The sequence below is a fragment of the Dermacentor silvarum genome, chromosome 7 (genome assembly GCF_013339745.2).
Source record: "Dermacentor silvarum isolate Dsil-2018 chromosome 7, BIME_Dsil_1.4, whole genome shotgun sequence".
Lineage (NCBI taxonomy): Eukaryota > Metazoa > Arthropoda > Arachnida > Ixodida > Ixodidae > Dermacentor > Dermacentor silvarum.
This window is the reverse complement of record NC_051160.1, coordinates 146,508,986-146,529,189: the sequence shown is the minus strand read 5'-3', so window position 1 is coordinate 146,529,189 and position 20,204 is coordinate 146,508,986. Positions and strand designations below refer to the sequence as shown.

Here is a 20,204-nt window from a genome sequence, read left to right as displayed (position 1 = left end):
CGAGCTCGCTGATGTCAAAGAACATAATGAGCATGGTATTGACCTTTGACATGCTCATTCTGGCCTTCTTGGGGCGAGGGGACGCCCAGCTGTACCACTCAGCACATTGCCCTTTTGTTTCGGGGTCGTATTCAAACACCAAAAACTTGTCACCTGTGACGACATTGTCTAAAAAGTGGGGAGTCACGGGGTCACTTTGGCACAAGTCCCAAAGTTCCTGGCCCGTTTCAACTCGGCTCAATTTTTGGTTGTCTATTAACATTTTGTGCACGATCTTCGCGGACACTTTTCGCGTCTGAAAGTTATTCGTCAAAATCTCATGAATGTTACTTTTCGGAATGTTTACTGTCTGTACCACTGAATGAACACTCAAACGAGGGTCTGAGTACAAAAGATCTCTTGCATGTGTCACATTTTCGTCAGTGATGGTCGTTGATGGCGGTCCAGCACGGGCTTCATCGCTGACCTCCTCAGAGCCTACTAAAAAGGCATTGTGCCACTGGTAGAGTTGACGTTCCGACAAACAATTATCACCAAAAGCTGTCTTTATCACATTAAGTTTCCGCTGCGGACTTGCCGAGTTTCACACAAAACTGGATAGCAATCCTTTGTTCCGAAGAGCACTGCATTACGGCTTGCACGGGAAATGAAAACGAGTTTCACGGAAAAGCCTGTCCTTACTCTCCAGATGGTCGCAGACGACTGAGCGACCACGCGTGTGTAAGCTAACTTCCCCCTCCACCAATCCCAGCAGGTACTAGCGCGCTGCAACGTATAGTCGCTTCACAATATAATTGCTGACATTACTTTTCGGACAAACCCTGTACTATGGCACTGCAGCCCTCGATTCCCAACGGCCTCCACCCTCACCCTACCCGCTAAAGTCAAATGGCTGACTAAAGCCACCATACACGATGACGAAGTGATCCTGGCTGCCTACATTCACTCTGCATTAGTACAGGCGACCAGCGGGCTCCTGGACCAACACCTCCTCTAACTATATGCCAGTCAAACGGGTGGCAGGAGCACTGCTGAACCCTTTCCTATCAACCTCTCAGGGCGGCCACTAGAGGTGCTGAGGTCTGACACTACGTTCCCTCCTCTGAAGGTAGGACCAACGCCTCCGTAAGCCGCACTCGTGGTGCTGCGGTGTGCTTATGGTGTGTGCTAGCTTGTTCCAAGCTTATTGAGGCTCCTCTAATGCTAAATACTGCAATTATGCGATATTGTTGCGTGCCGTTGTGCATGCAGAGTCAGCATAAAAAGGAGCCAGGTGTCTCATTTCACGAGAAAGAAGACCAAACCTGAGAACTTTCTCATAAAGAAAACTTGCCATGCACTCATGATAACAACGAAGTCGAATGTCGAATCTGCATCTCGAATGTCGAATTTGACATCTGCATCTTGTCAGAAAGTTCGAGTTTGTGTTGACGAGAAAAATGTCAAGTGACCCAATTGAATCCTTGCTTGGATTCCTGCACAGAAGTGCCAGGTGCAATGATGCGCTGGATGTAAAAAAGCGCTGTATAAGGGCTGGAGAAGATGCTCAGGACTGAAATTGTTGCTGCTTCGAGTAGCAATGTGCAGATTTCATCCTCTTTCTCAGCCTAAAAACTAATTCCAGCTAACCAGCACTGCCACCCGCTCAATGAAGCGATAGAGAAGCTTCTCAAAGTAGCAAAGAAACTGTATAGCCAATGCGTCAGCACAATGCCGCTCGTTTCAAACCCGGACGTGGCCAGTGTAGCTTTAATAGGAGGGTTCATCATTCGCGCGGCAAGTGAGGGAATCCCATGCGGAAATTGCATTTTGCTCCTGCAGGCGTCTAAATTTAAGCACGAATCCCCTACACAGTCTCATCGCTCACCAGGACCGAGGAGGACTTTACTACCCAAATGAGGAGCTGGTAAATGTTCTAAGAGGGCTTCGGTGATTTTCTGATACCGTGCTCTACAACGGAAGCTCTATTCTTAAGCCGTTAGAAGTCTGCGTTGAAAGACGCGTCTGGGCTCTCATGGAACTTGCTGTGCTCCATTGCAAAAAGTGCGACGAAAAGCAAAGAAAGATGGTTCTCCATCTCATCGCAGAGAAGTTTATGAAGCCCATTTTCACGAACTATGCCGTAAGAGTGACGGACAGAAACAGGGCTACTAAGCTTCTTGAGCGAAAACCATTGTCTCACAAAGTGTTGAAGCTATAGCTGGACAACTCTGTGAAGCCGTGATGTTGTTCTTCATGAGGAAGTATACAATGAGTGATCATTTTCATCATCATCATCACAGCCTATGTGTATGTCCACTGCAAGACAAAGGCCTCTCCCTGCGATCTCCAATTACCCCTGTCTTGCACTAGCTTGCACAACTTGTGCCTGCAAATTTCCTAACCCCACTTAGTGATCATTTTAGTTGCCCACAGTAAGGGTGAAATAAAACAGTTTATACTTGCGTCTCTACCACGCGGTGTCCTTCATTCTTGCATGTTTATCGAAACAGACCTATCGAACTTCATGTGTGTGTATGCCCTGGCAAAACACCAAGAAAGCCATTGCTGCAGCGCCGTCGCCACACTCGATCCTTACCCCTCTCTCCCTACCCGTCTCATTGCTGCAGCGCCGTCGCTACACTCTACCCCCCTCCCCCTGCCCGTCTCCATTGATGCAGCTTTGACGCCACACTCTTTACCCCTCTCCCCCTAGCCATCTCCATTGCTGCAGCGCCATAGCCACACTCTTTAGCCCTCTCCCCCTACCCGTCTCCATTGCTGCAGCTCCGTCGCCACTCTTTACCCCTCTCCCCCTACCCGTCTCCATTGCTGCAGCTCTGATGCCCCACTCTTTCCCCTCTCCCCCTAGCCATCTCCATTGCTGCAGCACCATCACCACACTCTTTAGCCCTCTCCCCCTACCCGTCTCTATTGCTGCAGCTCCATCGCCACACTCTACCCTTATCACCTGTCTCCATTGCTGCAGCGCCGTCGCCACACTCTTTACCCCTCTCCCCTTGCCCGTCTCCATTGCTGCAGCTCTGACGCCACACTCTTTACCCCTCTCCCCCTAGCCATCTCCATTGCTGCAGCGCCATCGCCACACTCTTTAGCCCTCTCCCCCTACCCATCTCCATTGCTGCAGCTCCGTCGCCACACTCTTTACCCCTGTCACCCTACTTGTCTCCATTGCTGCAGCGCTTTCGCCACACTCTTTACCCCTCGCAGTCTCCATTGCTGCAGCGCCGTCGCCACACTCTTTACCCTTCTCCCCCTGCCCGTCTCCATTGCTACAACGCCATCGCCACACTCTTTACCCCTCTCCGCCTACCCGTCTCCATTGCTGCAGCGCCGTCGCCACACACTTTACCTCTCTCCCTTACCCGTCTCCGTTGCTGCAGCGCCGTCGCCACTCTTTACCCTTCTCCCCCTGCCCGTCTCCATTGCACAACGCCGTCGCCACACACTTTACCTCTCCCCCTTACCCGTCTCCGTTGCTGCAGCGCCTTCGCCACACTCGTTACCCCTCTCCCCCTACCTGTCTCCATTGCTACAACGCCGTCGCCACACACTTTACCTCTCTCCCTTACCCGTCTCCGTTGCTGCAGCGCCTTCGCCACACTCGTTACCCCTCTCCCCCTACCTGTCTCCATTGCTGCAGCGCCGTCGCCACACTCTTTACCCTTCTCCCCCTGCCCGTCTCCATTGCTACAACGCCGTCGTGACACTCTTTACCCGTCTCCGTTGCTGCAGTGCCGTCGCCACACTCTTTACCCCTCTCCCCCTACCCGTCTCCATTGCTGCAGCGCCGTCGCCACACTTTACCTCTCTCCCTTACCCGTCTCCGTTGCTGCAGCGCCGTCGCCACTCTTTACCCTTCTCCCCCTGCCCGTCTCCATTGCTACAACGCCGTCGCCACACACTTTACCTCTCTCCCTTACCCGTCTCCGTTGCTGCAGCGCCTTCGCCACACTCGTTACCCCTCTCCCCCTACCTGTCTCTATTGCTACAACGCCGTCGCCACACACTTTACCTCTCTCCCTTACCCGTCTCCGTTGCTGCAGCGCCTTCGCCACACTCGTTACCCCTCTCCCCCTACCTGTCTCCATTGCTACAACGCCGTCGCCACACACTTTACCTCTCTCCCTTACCCGTCTCCGTTGCTGCAGCGCCTTCGCCACACTCGTTACCCCTCTCCCCTACCTGTCTCCATTGCTGCAGCGCCGTCGCCACACTCTTTACCCTTCTCCCCCCTGCCCGTCTCCATTGCTACAACGCCGTCGTGACACTCTACCCGTCTCCGTTGCTGCAGTGCCGTCGCCACACTCGTTACCCCTCTCCCCCTACCTGTCTCCATTGCTACAACGCCGTCGCCACACACTTTACCTCTCTCCCTTACCCGTCTCCGTTGCTGCAGCGCCTTCGCCACACTCGTTACCCCTCTCCCCCTACCTGTCTCCATTGCTACAACGCCGTCGCCACACACTTTACCTCTCTCCCTTACCCGTCTCCGTTGCTGCAGCGCCTTCGCCACACTCGTTACCCCTCTCCCCCCTACCTGTCTCCATTGCTGCAGCGCCGTCGCCACACTCTTTACCCTTCTCCCCCTGCCCGTCTCCATTGCTACAACGCCGTCGTGACACTCTACCCGTCTCCATTGCTGCAGCGCCGTCGCCACACACTTTACCTCTCCCCCTACCCGTCTCCATTGCTGCAGCGCCGTCGCCACACTTTACCTCTCTCCCTTACCCGTCTGCGTTGCTGCAGCGCCGTCGCCACACTCTTTACCCTTCTCCCCCTGCTCGTCTCCATTGCTGCGGCGCCGTCGCCACACTCTTAACCCTTCTCCCCCTGCCCGCCTCCATTGCTACAACGCCGTCGTCACACTCTTTACCCCTTTCCATTGCTGCAGCGCCGTCGCCACACACTTTACCTCTCTCCCTTACCCGTCTCCGTTGCTGCAGCGCCGTCGCCACACACTTTACCCCTCTCCCTTACCCGTCTCCGTTGCTGCAGCGCCGTCGCCATACACTTTACCCCTCTCCCCCTACCCGTCTCCGTTGCTGCAGCGCCGTCGCCACACACTTTACCCCTTACCTGTCTCCGTTGCTGCAGCGCCGTCGCCACACACTTTACCCCTCTCCCCCTACCCGTCTCCATTGCTGCAGCGCCGTCGCCACACTCTTTACCCCTCTCCCCCTATCCGTCTCCATTGCTGCAGCTCTGACGCCCCACTCTTTCCCCTCTCCCCTAGCCATCTCCATTGCTGCAGCACCATCACCACACTCTTTATCCCTCTCCCCTACCCGTCTCCATTGCTGCAGCGCCGTCGCCACACACTTTACCCCTCTCCCCTACCCGTCTCCATTGCTGCAGGGCCGCCGCCACACACTTTACCCCTCTCCCCCTACCCGTCTCCGTTGCTGCAGCGCCGTCGCCACACACTTTACCCCTCTCCCCCTACCCATCTCCATTGCTGCAGCTCTGACGCCCCACTCTTTCCCCTCTCCCCCTAGCCATCTCCATTGCTGCAGCACCATCACCACACTCTTTATCCCTCTCCCCCTACCCGTCTCCATTGCTGCAGCGCCGTCGCCACACTCTTTACCCCTCTCCCCCTATCCGTCTCCATTGCTGCAGCTTTGGCGCTGAGCCATGCTCCCTCAAGGGCTGCAGAAGATAGCGCCAACCTTTCCCTTTCCCTCAAGAACCACTTATCATCATCTGACGCCCCACTCTTTCCCCTCTCCCCCTAGCCATCTCCATTGCTGCAGCACCATCACCACACACTTTACCCCTCTCCCCCTACCCGTCTCCATTGCTGCAGCGCCGTCGCCACACTTTACCTCTCTCCCTTACCCGTCTCCGTTGCTGTAGCGCCGTCGCCACACACTTTACCCCTCTCCCCTACCCATCTCCGTTGCTGCAGTGCCGTCGCCACACACTTTACCCCTCTCCCCTACCCATCTCCGTTGCTGCAGCGCCGTCGCCACACACTTTACCTCTCTCCCTTACCCGTCTCCATTGCTGCAGCGCCGTCGCCACACACTTTACCCCTCTCCCCCTACCCGTCTCCATTGCTGCAGCGCCGTCGCCGCACACTTTACCCCTCTCCCCTACCCGTCTCCGTTGCTGCAGCGCCGTTGCCACACACTTTCACTTTACCCCTCTCCCCCTACCCGTTGCTGCAGCGCCGTCGCCACACACTTTACCCCTCTCCCCCTACCCGTCTCCATTGCTGCAGCTCCGTCGCCATACTCGTTACCCCTATCACCTGTCTGCATTGCTGCAGCGCCGTCGCCACTCTCTTTACCCCTCTCCCTATCCGTCTCCATTGCTGCAGCTCTGACGCCCCACTCTTTCCCCTCTCCCCCTAGCCATCTCCATTGCTGCAGCGCCATCACCACACACTTTAGCCCTCTCCCCCTACCCGTCTCCATTGCTGCAGCGCCGTCGCCACACACTTTACCCCTCTCCTCCTACCCGTCTCCGTTGCTGCAGCGCCGTCGCCACACACTTTACCTCTCTCCCTTACCTGTCTCCGATGCTGCAGCGCCGTCGCCACACACTTTACCCCTCTCCCCTACCCATCTCCGTTGCTGCAGCGCCGTCGCCACACACTTTACCTCTCTACCTTACCCGTCTCCATTGCTGCAGCGCCGTCGCCACACTTTACCCCTCTCCTCCTACCTGTCTCCGTTGCTGCAGCGCCGTCACCACACACTTTACCCCTCTCCCCTACCCATCTCCGTTGCTGCAGCGCCGTCGCCACACACTTTACCTCTCTCCCTTACCCGTCTCCATTGCTGCAGCGCCGTCGCCACACACTTTACCCCTCTCCTCCTACCTGTCTCCGTTGCTGCAGCGCCGTCACCACACACTTTACCCCTCTCCCCTACCCATCTCCGTTGCTGCAGCGCCGTCGCCACACACTTTACCTCTCTCCCTTACCCGTCTCCATTGCTGCAGCGCCGTCGCCACACACTTTACCCCTCTCCCCTACCCATCTCCGTTGCTGCAGCACCGTCGCCACACTCTTTACTCTTCTCCCCCTGCCTGTCTCTTCTCCCCCTGCCACTGCAAGAGTGTGGAGAGGGTAGTGGGGCCCCGACGGGGCCCCACTACCGGACCCTGCTGGACTTTCTCCGAGAATCTGGCGTGCTTCTATATTTTATGCCAAAAGGCACGCTATCGCAATAAAAAAAAAGTACACTTTAAACACAGCCGCCCTGGTCGTTACAACAGCAGCGACAACAGCCGGGAGTGGCCACATGCGTGCCCTAAAGTCCATTGTTATAAGTTCAAAAATTACGAGAAACTGTGCGGTAGGCATTGTCGCGCATTGTGAACGGCTGCACTCATTTTCGGAGAGCGAATCCACTAGCTGTTCGCGGCCACTGCCGGAGCACACATTCCGAAGCCGTTCTGGCGCAATTTTGGTCAATTTTCTGTCATTCGCGCAGCTTGTCACAGGAATCTGCGTTTGTATCAAAATGGCACAGGAGTACCACCCCTGCTAATTGCTTTACGGCAGATATTGCAATTTATAAATTGTAGCTCACGAATTCTCAAGGGTATCCATTTGGAATGAATTCTCGATATCACACCAGTTTTGTGAAATTGACCCTTAAAGTGTGCACCAAAATATATTGTTTCAGGTATTCTTGCGGTTCAATGCCTAAAATGGCACTTTGTTATAGAAGTAAATGGAACAACCAGTGCATTTTTGACAAAAGTTTAATAGTGCATATTCCAAAACTGATGCCACCTTTGAAATTTGTTCTAAGTAGATATGCCTTCTAAGTTCACTAGCTATAATCTGGAAATAGCAATATGTGCCATAAAGCAATTAGTTAAACACTTAATTACAAAAATGTTAGTAAGTTTCGCTATTTCATTTCTCGTGCACGTAATGTACGAGAAATGCTCTTAAAGCAATCCAGCCAAGGAATAGAATTGTGCTGCAACAGGTAATTTTTAAAATCTTGCATGGGCTAAGAAAAAGAAACCTGGTATATGGCCACTGCAGTAAATGTTTGCTCAGCACTACAAACACCTAAAGACCATGTACAATAAAATCTTTTTTTTGCAAACACCAGCATGTGCCATATATATGCTTAAAGAAATATTGAATATGATGTTATTTTTTTTTGTGCTAAATACGTCATAACGAGGTCCGATTAAAACATGCCTAGATTTCCAGCATTTAACCTTGCAGCCATTGTGGGATTTTTTCTTTCTGCGAGGCATCCAAATCTGCAAATAGAGTAGTACCTGCGATATCCTGCAGTGATGTTATATCTGGCGTGGCTTGAGCCAAGGAAGGCTTCAGAAAAACAAATGTTCGTTTAGTGTCCTCATTTGCTTACCCTCGGTAATGATAAATCATTCTCTGAACTCATTTGGCTTTTGAATGGCAATAATACAAAGAGGCAAATTTAAATAATGAAATACAGTGCACTTCATGGCTGCAGCATGTGTCGACCATGCTGTAAGAACAAAATATGCCTACAGGACTGCCAACAAAGTATGTTTTATAATGAAATTCTAGGTTCTTACGTGCTAAAACCACACTCTGATTATGAAGCACGTTGTAGTGGGGTGTACACATTTATTTTGGCCTCCTGGCACCTAAATGTATGTACACGAGAATGTTTTGCATTTTGCCCCCATCGAAATGGGGCTGCTGTGGGTGGGATCGAATCCGCGACCTCAAGCTCAGCAGCGCAAGACCACAGCCACCGATCAACTGTGGCGGGTACGCGTGGATCAGGATGAGGCAGGAACTTGGCAGGATTGTACAATGCTCCAGATGACTCATTTACAAGAGTCCTTTCCTCCCACCGTTCAGTGCTGCAATATTGGATCCAGCAGAGAACACAGCTCTGAAATTTATTTTTAAACAAACACATTTTATAGTATATATGGTACGAGTCACATAGTTAAAAATCATTTAATTAACAAGTCAAAATTAAAGCTTCAGTACTAAAACTCTAGAAAAAAACTGGCTCGTGCCGTGATAGTCTCGCATGCCCAGTTGGCCGGTGCCGCACTTAGTCTTTGTAGTGCTTGTTTGCCCTGTGCCGTTTGTAGTGATGCTTCAAGGTGAACCCCAGGCCGCAGATGTCACACTCAAACGTGACCACCCGGTCGTGCGATTTCAGGTGGGTCTTCAAGTTGCTGTTTTGCTTGAAGGTCTTGTCACAGACGTGGCATACAAACTGGAACGTCGACGATGAGAGAACAAGCTCGTGTTCAAGCATCGCGTGGGTCTTCAAATCATCCCACTTAAGAAATAGTCTCTCGCAATTTGGACACTGATAGATGGGGCTGCATCTTTTACACGTGTCTGTAGCCTCGCCAGTGCCCACGCTCGCCTCTTCCATGCCTTGTTTCCCAGCGGTGTGCTCGGGTGGTAACAAGGGAGAAATTGGCGTGTCGCTAGGTCGCGGCTGTTGAGAAGGCGAGTTACCACTCTTGCCGCTACACCTACGGGGCCTCCCAGGGTTCTTGGGTGCATTCTTATTTCGACGCAATCGCAGGCGAACACACCAGTCAGCCCTCGTTCTTTCTGGTGCAGCGCTAGGCCGGGCAGGTGAACTGGTGCCATCAACTTCGCTGCTCAACTGGTCATCCGCCCGTTCCTGCTCGGACAACGACTCGGAGGAACGTACCACGAGTTCCCGGTCTTTTTCCGACAGCTCCTCGGACGCCGAGTCCTCGTGCTGGCTGGCTACGTGCTGCTGCCAACTGGGCCTCCTCTCGAAATCCCTTCCCACAGATGCCGCACCTGCGAAAGTCACCACAGCTCTTGGCGTGCACGTCCAGGCGCTTTTTGTCGTAAAACATTCGCTTGCACGTGGGACAGCAGTGGAGCTTGTCGCCGTCGTGCAGCCTCAGATGGCGCTGCAAGTTGTACTTCTGAGGGAAGGCTCGTTTGCACGTCTCGCACCGGTACGCGCAGTCGGTGCAGTGCGTCCGCTCGTGCGCACTGCGCGTGGCAACGCGCCGGAAAGTCGCGGTGCATGCGGGGCTCACACGGCAGCGGTACGTCACTGAGTTTGGCGTGCGGTGTGTGGCGCGGTGGTTGTGCAGCGCGGACGCTGTCCCGAACCGGAGCGGACACAGGTGGCACTCGTAGGGCTGCTCCAGCGTATGCGAGCGGGCGTGCTGGTCCAGCTCGAATGGTGTGCAGAAGGCCTTGTCGCAGTCCTTGCAGGTGTACGGCTTGCACTGCTCGTGACGGCGCACGTGGATGCCCAGGTCTCGGGCTGTGCCCAATGCCTTGGGGCACAGGGGGCACCTGCACGGAACGGGAGTGTTCTTAGAGCGGCTGCTGTGCTGGCAAATAGGTCTGGCAGAAAAAAAGCTTTGCGTGACCGAGATCAAAGTCGAAGAAGAAAAGAAGAAGGTAACAAAAGCCCCACATGAATACAAGTGCTCCATAGACAGAGGTTTAGCTTGTCTCGATAGACAATTACCGTGCACAGAATACTGGGTTACCGAGCACATAAACGCGAGCAGCTGGGTTGGTGGAACCGAGTTTAACCAGAGAAGACAGCTATTATTGCAGCAACTATACACATATTCTACTTATCTGCTGGTGTAACGAGTCTGCAGCAATGCAATTGACAACGTGTAGGCCCATTTTGCTGTATATAATGCCTTGACGAAAACACCCATGTAACATAAAAATTGTTTCACGCATTATTGTTGGACAAAGCATTGCAAGATGTCCACATTTACCATAACCCCGTATTTCCGTAAATGGTAATACATATACGGACAAGCTAGCGCACAGAAAACGTGACGACAACCAAAGAACGTGGTGCGAGCTCCCACCACACAACTGTCTTCTGGACATCCATGCTACAAAATATAGGTAAGCAATTTCATGGAAATGAGTGAACGTAATTGGCTCTTGAAATCAGTACAGATTCTCTTTACATTCGACAGTGGTGTCCTTTCCACTGCAATCCTACGTTGTCACCAACTACAGTACTGCAATGGTAGACTGTCCTGGTTTTGTCAAGCTGTTCCAGTTATAAACATGCCCGATTCTCTGTTCTTGTTGAATGCGTACACAGTTGTTTTTATGAGATGACTATAGTGCTGCCTGCATCCACTATACTAGACTTATACTGGCTCCAAGCTAAGCAGTTTGCAATACGCCACGATCACAGCCTCCGAGTTTTTCGTCATCCAATTGCCACCCTTTGGATGTCACCTTACGACAATACGACAGTAGTATTTTTACAGACCAATAGTGCTTTTCCTAATGACATTTACTGCTCTTCAGGAAGATTTTTGCCGACCTAGTCGACATTTGCTGATCACAACTGCCACCAGGGGGATGTGCACAAACTTGGAGGAAGCAAACACACTAGGAGGGAGCATGACATCAGGCCCTTGGCAAGCCAACCTTGTCGGACCCTCCTTTCCTTCAAGGCCCATTTGCACAATGATTCTTGGGAAATAGGCCCCCTTTGGTTGTCGGACCTTTTAAGGCATTGTTTGGCTCCTGGTAGCTCTTGTGATGTCTCATCACAATCGACCCTCACCGTGAGCTCTAGGCTGTACCCTCCACACAGTTGGTAGCGAGAAATCACCGCTTACCTACCAGGTGGTGAGGGCCTTTTTCCCCCATGAGCCTTTCTTTTATATTTTTGATCATTAGGCCTTCAAGTTGTCCCGTGATGCTCCCTCCTAGTCTTTTTTCCCTTCCTTTATGCACACAAAAACATTGACAATGACACCAATAACCCTTTCGGCAGATTCAAAGGTGCAGACCTGTGAATATGATACAAATACACTTTATGCACAAGTAAACCTGAGGAGATAACGAGCTCTAGAAGAAGCTTATTGTCTCAAGATGTGTCACTTATACAGTAAGTGCTTTTCCTTTTCTTATGTAATTGATTCCAATCCTCCTTTCATGTAGTATGCTGTACAGCTGTGGTTCTTTAGTACAAAAATTGCTAATCACTGGCAATGCGTACTGCATTAGTGTGTTCTGCCTGAGCAGAGTTGCAGTAACATTCTTCAGCTGTGCCCTCTTCTGCAATTCTGTCCCGGGATAAGAAGAATTAGCTTTGCCTCGAATATCTCTAGCGAGTGCCTGAATACAGCATCGTTTTACAATTGAGCATCATCATTGCATTCAATGTCCACTGCAGGACACAGGCCTCTCCAAGCAATCTCCAATTACCTCTGTCCTGTGTCAGCCAACCACAACTTCTGCTTACAGATTCCCCAATCTCACCACAGCACCTAATCCTCTGCCAACCATGACTTCCGTTTCTCAACACTTGGCACCCGTTCGGTTACTATAATGCGAGTACACAAGTCGGCTAAGATGCCAGCAACCTAGATGCTGCTGCAAGCTTTTTTTTCCCGAGGATTCCATCAGAACAACTCTCAATGTGCACAAAATATATTAGCAACTCTACTGAGAAACCTTGCAGTGAGAAGTACGTTCAAATACTAAAGCAGTATGTTGAAGTTGTGCCTTTGTTTTCAACTGTCACTATAATAATACTGCCATTGGGTAAGTGGGTGAAGATTGAGAAGATAACCAAAAAAGTGTGAACAAGAAACCTAGCTTCTTATTGGGTGAATTCGTACCCAGAAAGCAAGCAATACTGTAAAGTGGCAGCGATAATGGCGAGTACAATCAGTGATTGTCGGATCAGAACTGAAGCAGTTATCGGTTGTCCAGTATTTGTGTTGGAGATTGTGTCATCGTACAACTACTCTGGTATACGCATAACAGCTGACCTAACTTAGGCCGCCCAGATAGAAGCCGCAATTAATAATTCTAACCGCCATGCTAGGCTACATTCCGCACAACTTTTCAAAATTACGTCATCAACTAAGTTAATCCTATGCAAAAATCTCATTTGCTCCGAACTGGAATGTGCTGCATCGTTACGGGTTCCATCTTATTGAAATAAGATTGACTCACTCGAAATGGTGCCGGGGAACTCTGTCCATTTTATTCTAATTTCAGCTGCAGTGTAAGAATAACTGCAATGAAATTCAGCCTAAGCTTACCAACCCTCTCATCTCACTGCAAGATATTTTGCTTAGGACGAAATTTTACATAAAATATGTTATCAACAGTGCCTGCATGATGAACTAATCTCCTCTCCTGATTACATTTAACAACAACCATTCCCGCAAAAATTGCATTCCACTATGCAGAACTAATACTTTCTTGCGGTCCTCACCTCATACAGCAAAAGATTGCAACCACTTTCCAGCACTGCTTGCAGTGATGTGATTGGCCGAGGCCATTTTGGAGCAGCTTCTTGGAGCAGCCATAAGTGTGCTTTGGAGCAAAAAAGCAACCTTTTGGAGCATCTCAATGCTTATTGCAAATGGAAAAATTGCCTTTGAGAGAAGCAAGAGTGCTTACAGAAGGAGGAAGCCCAATTTAACAGGAAACAAGCTCATTTTTACCAAGAATCATTTAGCTCAACATAAAGTTGTGGCGCTAAAACATGCAAATCCCATGCATGATGACGAAGTAATGACGATGGCGGTGTGATGACAATGGCATCATGGCAATGGAATGACAACTGTATGAAGACGATGGTGTGACGAAAATTAGATGATGAAGCTGGGATGACGATTATACAACCACTACAGCATCACGATGATACTAGTATGACCACAAACCCCTTTAATCTCTGCTTTAGCTTTCCACGTTTGCAGGAGGCCGAGCGATAAAATTGCGGGAGCTGTAGAAGTGCACATGGAGATGGGAATTTGGGGAACTCGACCATAGAAGAGCTTTAGGAGTATGCAATGCTCGCTTGCTAAGCTACACCAGCAGAAAACAGCAAAATGGCAGCAGTGCAAGGAAGAGAAACAAGCTCAGAAGCATGTGCGACGAGTTGCCCCCGTTTAGCAAAATTTTCAGCTGTCATGTACCTACTAGACGAAGCCACAGGAAAGTAGCATCGCAAAAAGGCTTTGCTATGTCAGCAGAATGCTTTTCCATAAAGCGTTATTAAGAAAGTTGTGTGCTCTCACCTCCTAAGCGCCGTTTCAGCAATGGCGGGAGCCAGCACATGCTAGGCACGTAGTAGCCCGACTCTTGCACCCATGTTTTACTTCCTCCATGTGCACACATGATGAGTGCGTGTGACAAATGATGTCGCTTGTTAGATAAGTCTGTTTTTTAAAGTAGCAGAAAACACCTTTTGGAGCAGCTTTGGGGCACATTATTGAAAATGTAGCAGGATGTAGCAGGATTCACCTTTTGGAGCAGAAATCACATCACTGTGCTTGTAACCATTTAAGATCATTACCAGTTTGTGAAATGTTTAGTCAACATTGTATAATAAGAGACTTTTGCAATTTGATTTGTTAATAACCCACTCTACTCTGTAATGTCTATTTGACCCTGAGAGTGTTTGCAAGAAATAAATAAATTCATAAATTTATAGATGACAGAGAAGGTTCAGATAATACACATAAGGCACAAAGAATGTTCGAAAAGTTGTTAAAGGTGTCTTTCTGTCGCTTTTTTGTTTTGCGTTCAAGACACTCAGGACAGCCACGGCACAGGTTTAAGAAGATCCTAAGGATGTTGATGCAGGCAACTTGCACTTCAGATTGTAAAATTATAAGACTGCGTGTCAGCGATGATGAGAAAACAATGTGAAAGAAACAAATCACACTGAAATATATATACTTGCACATTTAAGCAGCCCAATCATTTACGCAGTGGCATTTAGAGTGACGAAATAGGGTCTATAACATATATCCTTGACCAAAATAATGTTGCAGAAGTGTAGCGCTTTTTTTTTTCTCGCAAATATATCTTGTATGCTTGCTGCCAGCGTTCGCTCATCGGCTGCCCCATCATCAGACCTGCAGTGCCCATGCGACTTGTGCCAGCAGACGGTGACTGGAGTAAAGTAATTCTGGTCTATATAGTTTGCGAGTACGCTTGAAATTTCGTAAAATTGTGTCCATGTCTTACACGACATCTTAAAATTTACGCTTGACACAAGACCCACTAAGATGGCAACACAGAATCCACAAGCACTTACTTGTACTTCTGTCGCTTTGGATAACTCCTTTTTGTTGCCTCCCCATCTGAGCTGGAACTGACACTTTCTTGGTCGTCATCACTGTAGCTGTCGTCGGTACCTGCATTGTTTTGTTTGTAAAGCTTTATCGATAATGTTGAGTTCTGAATAGAGAAAAAAAGAGAGATTGGACTAGCTAGCGGGCACATAGCGATTCGCAACATGCAGGAGCGGGCAGTAAGTACTTGACACAAATAAGCTCTTTTTCTGAAGTGCAGCATAGTTCTTTACAATAATTTGTGGGGAGCCCTTGAGGCAAAAAAAAAAAGAAAATTCTCCAATCGGTCGTTTATACGTACAAGAAAAGAGAATCAACAGCAGTTGACATCAATTAAGTCTGTGACGATGGGGCGGACTTGGTGCAGCAAATGCAGTACTCGACCATCATACCGGGCGAAAACAAGACGCCGGTGTCCTTGCTCTTTGATGAACATGCTGAAGACGCTCATTATAGTTGATAATGATAACATATAAATTCACTACAGCAGACCCACCACAGTCACAGCTTCGTTGGCTTCCATCTTCACAGTAGTGGAAGGGCTCTGAATTTTTTTTTTTCATTGAGTAATGCCACACTTACGGTTCCGGTTTTAGGCACATGCAGTTTGAACAAGTGCATCTGGGGTCATTTCCGACCATTTTACACTAATTAAGCACTATTACTGCTCTGAACATAGCTGTATGCTAACTTGGTGCGTCTTTTCCATTCCGAGCGCCATTTTGACGCCTTTCTCGTCGTCCTATGTGCCCTTGAAGGCCTTAAATCACCTTAGTTTGATGGAAGTGGTCGGAGAGTGGCGGCCAGATACCCAGATGCCACGAACCCCTAATTAATCTGCAGTCGCCAAAGAAGACCTTGTTTTCAGAAGCATGTATCATGAAAGAACTTGTAGCTGGGCTACTTGGCAATCAATCTTCGTAAGAGCTTCAGAGCACAACACATAATACTGCCATAAATGGACATACACAAACACCTAAGGAAGGGCCCCCTTTCGTCACACAAGCGCATTCGTGAAAGGGGGCGTCCTTTTTTGGGTGTTTGTGGGGGATGTGTAAGTATGTGCCTATATGTATGTGTGTTTCTTTGCATTCTGAAGCAGTTACCAAGAGACAAAAAGCAGCTGCAAACACATTGAAAGTGCCCGAATACCCTTCCTGACAAAAAAAAAAAAAAACAGTCAGTGTACAGCAAAAAATATGGCACACATTCCCAGGAACTACTGTAATACCTATACAAGGCCTGAAGATTACAGTGCAGAAAAAAAATTATCAGGTCTTGGGTGCGAAAACCATGATATAATTATGAGGAACGAGGTAGTGGGGGACTCTGGGTTAATTTTGGCCACCTGAGGTTCTTTAACGTGCACCCAATGCAAGGTATCTGGGTGTTTTTTGATTTTGCCCCCATCGAAATGTAGCTGCTGCGGCCTGGATTTGATCCCGCGTCCTTGGGCTTAGCAGCGTAACACCAAAGACATTAGGCCACCTCGGCGGGAGAATACAGCGCACAAGTGGACAGACATAAAAAAGGCTAAAATACAAACACCAACTTCCAACGTACAGTTTTTTGCCATTTAATTACTCTAAATTAATTCCCCTTATGTAATTATCCTTTCAGACCATAACATAGGGGTGAATACAACACTACGTTTCATCGCAGCATCTTGAAGCACAGCTACGAAGGTGTCAAAGCTAGTCATTTCCGCGATATGCCCTGGAGGTTGATTCCATTCGCTGGCTGCTAAACAAAGAAAGGAGAACTGCAAGAGATTATAGCTCAAGCAAAAGGCTGTTCAACATTGTTGCCAAGATCAATCCGGGCAAATACGCATTGTGCAGGAGTAATCAGATCAGCTGTGGAAGATCTTGTGGGAAAATGTGAGGCGAATGATTTTTTTTGCATCTAGTGAGAGTAGCCCAGCACTCTCTTTCATAGTGGAAATACTTGAACAGGATGAATAATTTTTTGTAATGTAATGAGCCGCCTTGTTTTAGAGAAAGATGAACCTATTAATCAAGTAGGATTGGTGGGAACTCCAAATGCATAGGCATACTCAAGTATCGAGCGTATGATGCAAGTATAGGCGACAAGCTTTGGGTTTTGGTCAGCATTGCGTGATGCGTGACGAATGAAACAGTGTTTTGTAAGTTTTAGCCAAGCTGCTGCCAATATGAAATTGCCAGGAAAGCCTTGGAGAGAGGTGGACGCCCTAGATATTTAAAATTGTCTACATGTTCAACAGTATCATTGTTTATAGCATATGTATACAACAATCATCATCAGCCTATATTCAAGTCCACTGCAGGACGAAGGCCTCTCCCTGCGATCTCCAATTACCCCTGTCTTGCGCTAGCTGATTCCAACTTGCGTCTGCAAATTTCCTAGCTTCATCACCCCACCTAGTTTTCTGCCGTCCTCGACTACGCTTCCCTTCTCTTGGTATCCATTCTGTAACTCTAATGGTCCACCGGTTATCCACCCTATGCATTACATGGCCTGCCCAGCTCCACTTTTTCCGCATAATGTCAACTAGAATATCGCCTATACCCGTTTGTTCTCTGATCCACACCGCTCTTTTCCCGTGTCTTAACGTTAGGCCTAACATTTTTCGTTCCATCGCTCTTTGTGCGGTCCTTAACTTGTTCTCGAGCTTCTTTGTTAACCTCCAAGTTTCTGCCCCATGTGTTAGCACCGGTAGAATGCAATGATTGTACACTCTTCTTTTCAACGACAGTGGTAAGCTCCCAGTCAGGCTTTGGCAATGCCTGCCGTATGCACTCCAACCCAATTTTATTCTTCTATAAATTTATTTCTCATGATCAGGGTCCCCTGTGAGTAATTGACCTAGATAAACGTACTGTTTTACAGACTCTAGAGGCTGACTGGCGATTCTGAATTCTTGTTCCCTTGCCAGGCTATTGAACATTAGCTTTGTCTTCTGCATATTCATCTTCAACCCAATTCTTACACTTTCTCGGTTAAGGTCCTCAATCATTTGCTGTAATGCATCCCTATTGTTGCTGAACAGGACAATGTCATCTGCAAATCAAATGTTGTTGAGATATTCGCCATTGATCCTCACTCCTAAGCCTTCCAGTCTAATAGCTTGAATAGTTCTTCTAAACATGCAGTGAATTCAATACTAGAGAACTGGAAAAATGCCAACATTATACTAATCTATAAGAAATGAGACGTTAAAGAAGTGAAGAATTATAGACCCATTAGCTTGCTTTCAGTAGTGTATAAAATATTCACCAAGATAATTTCCAATAGAATGAGGGCAACACTTGACTTCAGTCAACCAAGAGAACAGGCTGGCTTCAGGAAGGGATATTCTACAATGGATCACATCCATGTCATCAATCAGGGATCGAGCAATCTGCAGAGTACAATCAACCTCTCTATATGGCTTTCATAGATTGTGAAAAAGCATTCGATTCAGTAGAGATACCAGCAGTCATAGAGGCCTTGTGTAATTAAGGAGTACAGGAGGCATACGTGAATATCTTGACAAATATCTGCAAAGATCCCACAGCTACCTTGGTTCTCCACAAGAAAAGTAGAAAGTTACCTATCACGAAAGGGGTCGGGCAAGGAGACACAATCTCGCAAGACTTAATTAACTATATTCCGGGGTTTCATGTGCCAAAACCATGATCCAATTCTGAGGCACACCATTAACTTTGATGACCTCAGGTTCTTTAATGTGCACCTAAGTCTGAGTACACAAGCATTTTTGCATTCCCCCCCATCGAACTTCATGCAGCCACCGCAGCCAGGATCGAAGCTGTGACCTTGAGCTCAGCAGTGCAACACCATAGCCACTGGGATGCCTCCACAAGACCGACTTGCCATGTTATGAGGATTTACCAGAATGACAAGCGGGAAGGGCAATGAAATGTTTTACCGTAGCTTGTTCTGCTACAGTGTGCACCGAGACGATTATGTAATGTTTAGTCGCTAGTCTAGCACTGCATCGTGTGGTTTTTTTCTGGTGTCCGTGTAATTGTTTTCTGGCGGGGCCTCTTTCCCAAAAACCCATTTTAGTTTTGCTTTATTATCATCCATTGTGCCGAGTGGCCAATCACGGTATTAACAGCATCATGCGGCCAGTGGCAAGGGACAAATGGAGTGGAGATGAAATTAATCCCTCGTCAGGAAAACGCAAGGACATGATGCTGGACAACATGGGCCAAGTTACATCAGCTGGCTCATGCCTTCAGCCCTTCGGCTGAACGACGTGTGCAACGTTCTGACCAGATGAAACGAAAAAATGGTTGCTATAGTTCTGCCCAGATGAAACGGCAGTTCTGCGCATGGCTGTTGAGTCACGGAATCTACCTGAACAGTTGCGGAGTTCTGTACATAGGAATGTTCCTGGCAGCATTACGCCTGGCATAGTTTTTATCCCTAGCCAAAGTACTTTGTCAGTGCAGCCACACTGAGTCCGACAGGCGAAAATGCACCACGAGGTTGCGTGGATTTACGGCAGCTTGCAGAAGAAACTCGCTCGCTATCCGTGCAGTTCAATGTTAACAGCTAGCGGCTTTTCAGGCAGCTTCTTCCGTTCGAAACGCATCCAACAGAATTACCGTTCCATCTAAACGGAACTCTAGCATTCGTACTCTTCACACCGTTGGCAGCGATGCACATAACGTCACAAAGGTTCGCGGCAACGGCCTCATTTTTGGCCGCCCCTGTCACCAGGCAACGATTGGATTTTTTTACAACTACTGCTCCAGGAGGGCACATGTATAACCGGCAAACGGGGGCCTCAGGAGAGCACGAGATTTGTCGAAAGGAATCATTACGAAGGCTCTGGAAATCATCTTATTGTTTGTTTAGTCGCCTTACGCCTGTGTCATTCTGCGCAATCTGACCACAGTGAGGAGCATACCAGGGAAAAAAAAATAAAAAACGATGACACACTGATGATCAACATCCACACAACGTGCCAAGTGAGACGACGAGAACAATCGTGTTCGTGAACTTACTCGCCATGGCTTCTGTGACACGCCCCAGCCCGTGCGTCCCAGGAGAAGTCACCAACACCAAGTGCGGAACAGAACCGTCGCCCCAAGCTCTAGGCGCACAGACACACACTATGCCCATAGAATAAA

General features: G+C 48.8%; 1 protein-coding gene across 1 annotated transcript; it reads right to left on the bottom strand.

Moving 5' to 3' along the window:
• Positions 1-8,588: 8,588 nt before the first annotated feature.
• Positions 8,589-20,187, bottom strand: LOC119458579 (zinc finger protein 782). Its single transcript, XM_037720419.2, has 3 exons — positions 20,079-20,187; positions 15,045-15,144; positions 8,589-10,285 (listed from the first exon to the last, which is right to left on the bottom strand). The coding sequence occupies exons 1-3, from the start codon at positions 20,083-20,085 to the stop codon at positions 9,613-9,615; spliced, it is 780 nt and encodes a 259-aa protein (XP_037576347.2). The 5' UTR covers positions 20,086-20,187; the 3' UTR covers positions 8,589-9,612.
• Positions 20,188-20,204: the final 17 nt, after the last annotated feature.